At 43.0% G+C, this 10,215-nt stretch overlaps 1 protein-coding gene across 1 annotated transcript in view; it reads right to left on the bottom strand.

Annotated features, from left to right (window-relative positions):
- Positions 1 to 502: 502 nt before the first annotated feature.
- LOC126474489 (uncharacterized) overlaps positions 503 to 10,215 on the bottom strand; it is a 696,215-nt gene continuing 686,502 nt past the window's right edge. Inside the window, exon 3 of the mRNA XM_050101988.1 lies at positions 503 to 592. Within this exon, the coding sequence (XP_049957945.1) occupies positions 503 to 592 (90 nt within the window). The remainder of the gene's footprint in view (positions 593 to 10,215) is intronic.

The raw sequence follows: 10,215 nt of genomic DNA, 5'->3' as shown, positions 1-10,215 counted from the left end.
TCAGCAGGTATTTATTGCTGAAAGTTTTTCAGGCATTTCTTTTTGGTACGTTAGGAGCGTCTGTCTGATTTCTGTAGTAGTGTGGGGTGGAAATTGCTTCTTGCAGGAGCCAAAGAGTATTTGTCAGATCAATTCGTTGCACAACTCGTCAACATAACACCCACACACTGACACTACTCCTACCACAGACCATCCTTTTCTTTTAAAACAAAAAAAAAAAAAGAGGTACTAGTTTTAAGTGGAAGAGGACTGTAAAATTAAGTGTTCATTATGTTAAATTAAGGAACTGTGGCAGTTAGAAAGTTATTAATGGGCGACATGCAGACATCCACTGAGCCTAATCATCCATACGTATCCTGTAAACTGTCTCGTTCCACATCGTTTCGATAAAAAAATCGTTCAGATCGTCTGTGGGACGTGTGACTAAGTGGCTAATTAGCAGCTGAGGAGCTGAGCAGAGCGGAGGAGCACGTGGAGTAGGCGCAGGCCGGCGCTGCGGTGATCAGTCAGGGCAGCGGCCGGTCCAGCTGCAGGCACAGCCCGCGGCTCCGCTTTCACCTACCTGTTCGTTGAACGTGCCCAGCGCCGGCAGCTGCAACAACACAACAACCGCCATCACTCTCCCGCCAACAACAAGTACAAAACTAGCGGCGCCGCGCCTCGCTGGAGCTGCCACGTCACGCACTACTGGAATCTGCTGCTGCTGCTGCGGTCCCTTACACGGCACGCAGTACACGCGATACACCGCGCTGCCGCAGTCATCTGGATGCAGGGAGCGTTGCTTAAGATACTTCTGCTGAAGCCGCGGCCAGCAACCTTCTCCCCGCCCCGCTTCATGTACACTATCTGATCAAAAGGTATCAGCACACCTATTAGAGGACATCAATACGTGTTGTGTCCAACCATCGCCTTTACGGCAGCTTGAACTCTGCTGGGGACTCTATCAATGATGTGTCTCAATGTCTGCGTAGGAATGGAAGCCCGTTCTCCCTCAAGACACAGAGCCAGAGAAGGTGGGACGCTGGGATCTGGAGTGAGTCGCGCTTGGGTAGCTCAGTTGGTAGAGCACTTGCCCGCGAAAGGCAAAGGTCCCGAGTTCGAGTCTCGGTCCGGCACACAGTTTTAATCTGCCAGGAAGTTTCATAACTTACGCTAAGGACAACACACACACCCATGTCCCGAGGGAGGACTCTAACCTCCGGCGGGAGGGTGAATTTTCTCCTGACCCATCCATTCTGCTGTTATTCCTTCTCTACTGGCAATACAATGCTTTTAATCAGGCGTCTTCGCCTCTCCTCTCGTTACATAAAGAGCTCATTTTCTCGTTACATAGGTGTCTCCAGATAATTTTGATCAGATAGTGTAGATTGATTTCAGGTAGTAAATGGAAAGCAGATCACAATACTTTAAGATAAGCACACAAAATATTTTTCTGTCATAGATCATTTCATTCCCACATCCAGAGGGCGTGGTCATGACACCGGTACTCGGTCCACAAATTGAAAGAAAAAAAAATACAAAATCTGACAAGAGTTTATGTAGAAATATCAGGGAAATACCAAGGAATAAATTTTTATACAGACTGAAGTTGGTACGCCATGATCAGATAACATATATATAAAAATATTTTTAAAAGCTTTTTAAAAGTTTTCAGTTTTGAAGGCATTTTGGTTACACATCGACCGCACGTTTGTAGTTCCTCTGGCATTTTACAAAGTAGCTCCTGAGCTTCATTCGAATACTTTCCAATTTTTAAAATTTTCTTTTGTATCTAAGATCGAAGTTTTATCTCCGCTCATACTCAACGCTACACGTCGCCTGCAACTTCCTTAAAGACACTCCACGTATTTGTTCCTGCTTGGTTCGTCGGGTTTACTGTGTGAATCTGCTAATAATGCAAAATTTTTCCCTCGAAAGCCTCTCTCATTGTTTCGTGTCTTCTGTGGAAAGGGTCGTTGAAATTCATGGATCACTTCCATTTAGACAGATGACAGCCATAATCGGCCGAAACCTCTATAGTGACGTGCCGCTGTTCTGAACTAAATTAACATTTCTCAGTTTACAGTACACGGTGACTCAAGAAGTGCTCACACTTCCTCCGTTCATTTGCAGTAACTTTCGATATACCAATGGCTCCCCGAAAGAACCTGCAGTGAATGATGACACAGAATTTCTCCTCAAGTACTCTCACTTCCGACATTTGTAACAGCCTACACAACAATGCCACTAAGGGATGGAATTCGCATTTGTAACGTCTGAAGCGTATTCAGATTTCTCTCTACTTCAAATAGAATTCAGTTCTTACTATTTAGTTATTTCATTAACCTAAATAACTTCTCACTATTTAATTATTTCATTAGCCTCAATAACTACTTACTATTTAGTTATTTCATTACCCTAAATAAAGCCTCCTTGCAAACGTTTGTTTGCTCGTTCAATGTGAGACAGAAGACTATGCAGACATCGTTATTTGGAGTAATTTTAAGAATGCTTACACACTCATTTTCTGTAGCAGTACGACTGGAGGGCAGAATATAGTACCGGATCTGGCCTACTCTTGCCATTATGAGGAGTGGGAGGCTATAAAATAACAGTAAAGAAAAATGAAGGCGGCCTTCTTTAGAGCTGCTACCTCGTCTTGGGAACGAAAAGCAGCCGACAGAGCCTCGTGTTCCCCTGTCGGGACAGCCTGACAGGCTGCCGCGACAGGGAAAGCAAAGCGGTATGCGGAACACACTCGGAATGATACGCAGCACTTGAAGACAGAGATTCACGTTCTTCAGCAAACACATGCCATTTTCTTACATCGTTCCGAGAAACCTGCAGGCGGTCATCTTGTTCCTCTGTCACAGACACCCGAGTTTCTCGATGCTTGGTCATTTAGAAAAGGTAACTGGATCTTCGAAGCTGTCACAGTACAACAAGCTAGTACTGTAGCTGCATTTCTCTCCCTCAGATAAGTTTAATCCACTTCCAACGCTTAATTCCTTCTTGTATTTCCCCTAATGGATAAAGTCCCCTCATATTAGGCGCAAATTAATCTCCGCTGGCTGGTAGCGAGCCATTTCCCCTCTCTCTCTGACCTCGGCAGAATGAAATCATAAATTTTTCACTATTCCCTTTCCCCCGAAAATGAGATTAACTCGCAACTAAAGGAAACATCGCAGGAACGGAATTCAGAACCTCACCTTCATTAAGCAGTCGGATTTCCAATTTAAGCCAAAGCTACAGCCGTTCATATTTGCCTGATTGCATATTTCAGGCAGTACGTTCAGAGCCCTATTCTGTTGCCTAAATGTATAAAGGTAATTCCATGGTTTTGTCAGAAGTGATGAAGCTTTTAGAAGTCTTATGGATCTTAGGTAAGTTATACATTATATACAACATCGCAGTTTTTTTTCCTTTTTTCCGTCTTCTTCGACCACACAAGAAACATTCTCTGAAGAATAATAGTGTATCATAAATTTCGTCGTCATATATCATTTCTTTGTACTGTTGTCTTTCCTGTTGTTTCAAAATTCATAAGTTAGCACTCTTGATTTTTACCACAAGTCTGACCTCTGCATTCAACCACAGCGTGCACAAGGGTTGCTTAAAAATGTAAGTCTGTCACCAGTCTGAAGATATGTTTGAATGCTACAGTGCTTTACTAGACGCTGTCCTATTGGAAGTGAAATGCCCTTCGCTTCATCTACATCTACATCTACATCCATACTCCGCAAGCCACCTGACGGTGTATGGCGGAGGGTACCTTGAGTACCTCTATCGGTTCTCCATTCTATTCAAGTCTCGTATTGTTCGTGGAAAGAAAGATTGTCGGTATGCCTCTGTATGGGCTCTAATCTCTCTGATTTTATCCTCATGGTCTCTTCAAGAGATATACGCAGGATGGAGCAATATACTGCTTGACTCCTCGGTGAAGGTATGTTCTCGAAACTTCAACAAAAGCGCGTACCGAGTTAGTGAGCGTCTCTCCTGCATAGTCTTCCACCGCAGTTTATCTATCATCTCCGTAACGCTTTCGCCATTACTAAATGATCCTGTAACGAAGCGCGCTGCTCTCCGTTGGATCTTCTCTATCCCTTTTATCAACCCTATCTGGTACGGATCCAACACTGCTGAGCAGTATTCAAGCAGTGGGCGAACAAGCGTACTGTAACCTACTTACCTTGTTTTCGGATTGCATTTCCTTAGGATTCTTGCAATGAATCTCGGTCTGGCATCTGCTTTACCGACGATCAACTTTATATGATCATTCCATTTTAAATCACTCTTAATGCGTACTCCCAGATAATTTATGGAATTAACTGCTTCCAGTTGCTGACCTGCTATATTGTAGCTAAATGATAAGGGATCTTTCTTTCTATGTACTCGCAGCACATTACACGTGTCTACATTGAGACTCAATTGCCATTCCCTGCACCATGCGTCAATTCGCTGCAGATCCTCCTGCATTTCAGTACAATTTTCCATTGTTACAACTCTCGATAAGCCAAAGCATCATCCGCAAAAAGCCTCAGTGAACTTCCGATGTCATCCACAAGGTCATTTATGTATATTGTGAATAGCAAAGGTCCTACGACACTCCCCTGCGGCACACCTGAAATCACTCTTACTTCCTCCGAAGAGACGTTCTCAGCAAGTTGCAGACGGACCTACAATTTAACGGCAATTTCCAGTCACGATGTAGTTCGGCATTTTTTTACATTAGCAAACGCTGTCAGAGGGTAAAAGAGTGGTAACTGACAGTTCAACAAACCAGACACTGACTGAAGATCGACGTCCAGACATTTAGAGATCTAGTCTTGCACTGGAACACAGAATCATCACACAGAAAATGTTATGGGGTAAGCGAACCCAAAGACAGCGTTCTATTGGCAGGACACTTAGAAGTGTCTACACTAGGTTGTCCGTTCTCTTCTGGAGTACTGTTGCGCGATGTGGCATCCTTACCAGATAGGATCGACGCAGGACATCGAAGAAGCTCGAACAAGAGCAGGTCGTTCTGTGTTATCGCGAAATACGGGACAGTGTGTCACGTACATGATACAAGAATTGGAGATGGCAGTCATTAAAACAAATGTGTTTTTCGTTGCGACGAGGTCTTTTCACAAAATATCGATCACCATCTTTCTCCACCAAATCCGGAAGTATTTTGTTGACACCACCTACATAGGGAGAAAGGACCATCGTAATAACGTAAGAGAATAAGAGTTCTCGCAAGAAGATACGTCTGTTCATTTCTCCCACGTGCTATTCGAAAGTGGAACGATCGAGAAATAGGGAATAGGTTTAGATTGTGCTCAACAACGTAGGGAGCGCAAGATCGCGTATTATAGCCAACGCTGTTCCAAACCATCAGACTTCACCGCTATGCCGCTTAACAATGCAGTCTGCTCGACTGCGTTCACCACGGTTGCGACTAACGCGTACGCGGCCAATACTTTTAGAAGTTGAAGCGGAACCCGTCTGAAAACGCTACATTCTGCCGCTTAGCATGGCAGTGACGGCATCTGAGGCGTTTGTGCTTTCTGGTCGATGGAAGCCGTGCCAATGTCATACGTGCCACCAACCCAGCCCTCAACGGAAGTGTGGAACCGTCGATGTAGGCATGTCCACAACCGTTGCTGTTCTTCAACGTGCAGCCAACAATGTGTGCGAAGCTGTTCTGTAAGTTACGGCCATGCGGACAAGAAAGCTGTAATCACTATGATCACACACCAGCTCGTCTCTGTTTACGACGCTCCACTATCCACTAGTTCCACACACGCTTCAGTTGGAACTTCTTTCAAAAATGGTTCAAATGGTTCTGAGCACTATGGGACTTAACTTCTGAGGTCATCAGTCCCCTAGAACTTAGAACTACTTAAACCTAACAAACCTAAGGACATCACACACATCCATGCCCGAGGCAGGATTCGAACCTGCGGCCGTAGCGGTCGCGCGGTTCCAGACTGTAGCGCCTAGAACCGCTCAGCCATCCCGGCCGGCTGGAACTTCTTTATTTATTTCTGAGACTGCTGTGTGAAACTGAACGTACTGTCACTCTACTTGTCTGTATCATTTCAACACTACAGAATTTTCCGTGACAAATACAGCTCAAACTTATTCTGTTCATTTATGACCTGCAATATACAAGGATAACGCAATCTGACTAATTCATTAACACAAAAGAATGGCCCTGAATTAGAAGAAATCCTAACAATAACCCATACATTACATAAGTCACTTACCTCACAGAAAATCTTCGTGACACGAACTACAGCAAATGCAGCAAGTATACAGCCAGCTAAATAAAATGTTTTTAACTGCGCTAGGCTCTAACTACTAATAGGCATGTGGTTAGCAAAGGAAAGGTTTTGTTGCAGAGCAAACAATTTATTTGGCAGATTTTACCTTAATCATGTGACACCCATTTCCAAAATTTATACAATCGTCCATAATTCCATTATCATTTTACAATCCATTTCCAACCAATATTAAATCTCCATGACGGACACACATCCAGTCCGTCCGCTCCCGCTACTAATATTTCTAGCCTTCATCACTCCTAACTATTAACCTATAACTTACACCAATTGCTAGTCCGACCTGCCACGGAGTCTCTTACAGAGGGCGCACAGCGCTGTCAGAGATATTAATGCAATCTATCGCGCTGCATAGCGCTGCCAACACAAAAACGCATAAAAAGGCTACTTACACAGGATCGCAGCAGCGTGCTCTGTACGAGATGCTATGTCACGGCACGATAAACATGTTTCCCAGAGACCAATCATTATGCCCTATTCGACACCATCCCCATGCCGACAATCCGTCATCTGACGTAGTAGCAGCTTCGTGGCACTCGCACGTTTCCACTTCGTTTGATGGCCCTGCACTTACTGAGCGTGGCTTAATTGTGACCTGTCTGGACACACAAAAAGAGGGCGCTGCTTGGTCTACGTGCACTGCATCTCTCTGTAGTCTTAATCATTATAGTTCCATAGGTTTACACATCCTCCGACAGAGGAGTCATTCAGACCATTCCCACTGGATGTTGAAATTTTCACGAACAGCAGTTTAGCTCGTGAGCGCCGCGGAAAGGAGACAACGCCCGCTGAAAGATTAGCAGGCCGACAGCGTTTTCATTCTAGCAGTGTACGCCCGATACAAATCTATATATCAAATGAGACTGGTTTCTCGCAGCTCGCAGAGGCGGTCTCCGCTGCAAAGGTCAGCGTGTCAAAAGGCGCGACGATGTATCTCCACTGTTAATCGGGGGTGAAACTATGAAGCCCGCGCCTTGGCACATTTATGGCAAAACGTTGTCCGGCTCTCAGCGTTCGATGGAAGTGAAAGTAAGGCGCGTTTCTGTATTATCTGCAACATTGAGAGACAAGAAACGTCGTCTATAGAGAGTTGTGTTCCATCTGTTGCGTTTCCGGAGATAATTTCCGCTGCAAGGAATTACGTCCTTCCGTATCACCGATGTTCATTAAAGCTATAACTGAAAGACGTTTAAGAATTTGAAAATACATTGGAAAAACAGTCACTCTCAGCCTAATGTGGCAATGCAATAACTTCAATTCATACTACGAATAAGGCGGCTGATTTTCTCATGTCCAGATTTATAGCTAATGTAATTCTTCCATTCGAAAGGTTAACCGATAAAGCACTGCAGTTGGATAACAGTGGAAAAAATGAGTTTCTTTAAATAGTGATGATGAAATTAGTCGATTCATTTTTTTAAATTGATAGTTTTTTTTAATTTTCATAATTAAGGCTCTGGGAAAAATCCATTAGACATTGGTGCAAACATTTCAAGAGTTTGGGCTCAGGATCAGCGGTAGGCCTTCACTATTGAGAACTCTATAGTTTCGTTGCTATCGGGCCCATCTCAATGAACTCCCAGCTGTATGAAAATAACTAGCAACACGTACGAACAGTATGCATTAGGGAGTCGAGACTGCCTTTCGTTATGACCAGAGACAGTCTTCAGACGATAGCTGGAGCCACCAAAAACAAAAATCGACATAATATGGCTATCCTTGAAACCAATATTCTAGTTATTAATAAGCCGCCAGTTGGTACTTTGGGTTATTGCCTATAACTGTATGAAGCTACAGTACTTGTACATTACCAAACAGACCACCTACTACTCTAAGACACTAAAAAAAAATTTCACTTGTGTGATCTCCAAGAAGTAACAATATCGTAGATATTAGATTTAAAGCACATCATGTATAGCCGCACAAAACTTACTTTTTGTTTACGGTAAAATCTAAAACAAATTCGTTTCACATAGTTTCAATTTTCTTTTTCTTTATTCAGAGGTTAGGCTAACAGGCTGTTACGATGTTCACAGTTTTCTTTGTCTTCACATTTGTCTGTCTCCGGTAGGTCGACGTCTGCTTGCGTCCACAGTAAATCAGTTGAACGCAAGGCACCTTGGGGCGGAATGGGATACTTCATGTTTGTCAGTTTTGGTTGGATGAAGGAACACAAGAAAACTGTATGTCATGTATTTTTTACATTTTTTGAAAGAAGTGATTGTTTATTTCCCGTTCTGACCTACCCACGGAGCAGAATGCGATAACGCAATTTTTTGTGAAATTATCGCATAAACGTTGAAATTGTTAGGAATCTTAAAACTAAGATATGAAATAGTGCAATGAACGATTTATGCTTAGCATAAATCTGATATCTTCAAAGAATCTTTGATGATAGGAAAATACTTTAATGTCATTCTGAAAAACGTGCAATTATTTTACTTGCTCTAGTATTACGGGTAACTCTAAAATATTTCTGTTTGCTGATGACGCTAGCTTGGTAGTTAAGGATGTTGTGTGCAACATTGGCTCGGCTTCAAACAGTGCAGTACATGACTTAAGTTCATGGCTTGTAGAAAATAAACTAACGCTAAACCACACTAAGACTCAGTTTTTACAGTTTCTAACACACAATTCAACCTCGCTTCCCACGCCCGGGTTCCCGGGTTCGATTCCCGGCGGGGTCAGGGATTTTCTCTGCCTCGTGATGACTGGGTTTTGTGTGATGTCCTTAGGTTAGTTAGGTTTAAGTAGTTCTAAGTTCTAGGGGACTGATGACCGTAGATGTTAAGTCCCATAGTGATCAGAGCCATTTGAACCACAATTCAACAAAGCCTGACGTTTTAATTTCACAGAATGGGCATATGATTAGTGAAACTGAACAGTTCAAATTTCTAGGTGTTCGGATAGATAGGAAGCTGTCGTGGAAAGCCCACGTTCAGGATTTTTTCAAAGACTTAATACTGCCATTTTTACTGCCGGCCGGAGTGGCCGTGCGGTTCTGGGCGCTACAGTCTGGAGCCGAGCGACCGCTACGGTCGCAGGTTCGAATCCTGCCTCGGGCATGGATGTGAGTGATGTCCTTAGGTTGGTTAGGTTTAATTAGTATTAAGTTCTAGGTGACTGATGACCTCAGGAATTAAGTCGCATAGTGCTCAGAGCCATTTTTTTGCCATTTTTACTATTCGAACGGTATCAGAAAAGAGTGGTCGTTCGACACGAAAATTAGCCTACTTTGCTTATTTTCATTCGCTTATGTCGTATGGTATTATGTTTTGGGGTAACTCTTCCCATTCTAAAAGGATATTTTTGACTCAGAAAGTGGCGGTTCGGGCAATAAGTGGTGTAAGTTCACGAACCTCTTGTCGACCCCTGTTCACGAGTCTGGGTCTTTTGACATTGGCCTCTCAATATATAAATATTGCTTTCTGTAATTTCTTGTTAAGAATATTAGCTTATTCCCAAGAATAAGCAGCTTTCACTCGGTTAATACTCCGCAGAAAACAAACCTGCATTAGGATCGGACTTCCTTAATTCTTGTGCAAAAAGGTGTGCAGTATACTGCTGCATCCATTTTCAACAAGCTACCACTCGAATTCAAAAAACTTAGCAGTAATACACGCCCTTTCAAATCAAAACTGAAGAGTTTCCTCATGGGCCACTCTTTCTATTCTATCGAGGAGTCCCTTGAAAAATTAAGCTGATTCTTATTGTATAGTTGATTGCGTTTACTTAAACTTATGGATTGACTTTTTTCGAGTTCATAAACATTTATTTTTATCTGTCATTACTTTTAGGTTCTAATTTAATGTACCGACACGTTCCATGACCTTGGAGATTTACTCCTCAATTTGGTCCGACGGAACTTGACGCGTAAATAAATAAAAAAGTTCCTGGTACGTCACTG

This window comes from Schistocerca serialis, chromosome 1, assembly GCF_023864345.2.
Source record: "Schistocerca serialis cubense isolate TAMUIC-IGC-003099 chromosome 1, iqSchSeri2.2, whole genome shotgun sequence".
Taxonomy (NCBI): domain Eukaryota; kingdom Metazoa; phylum Arthropoda; class Insecta; order Orthoptera; family Acrididae; genus Schistocerca; species Schistocerca serialis.
Note: the sequence above shows the minus strand (reverse complement) of the source record. Positions and strands in the feature narration are given on the sequence as shown.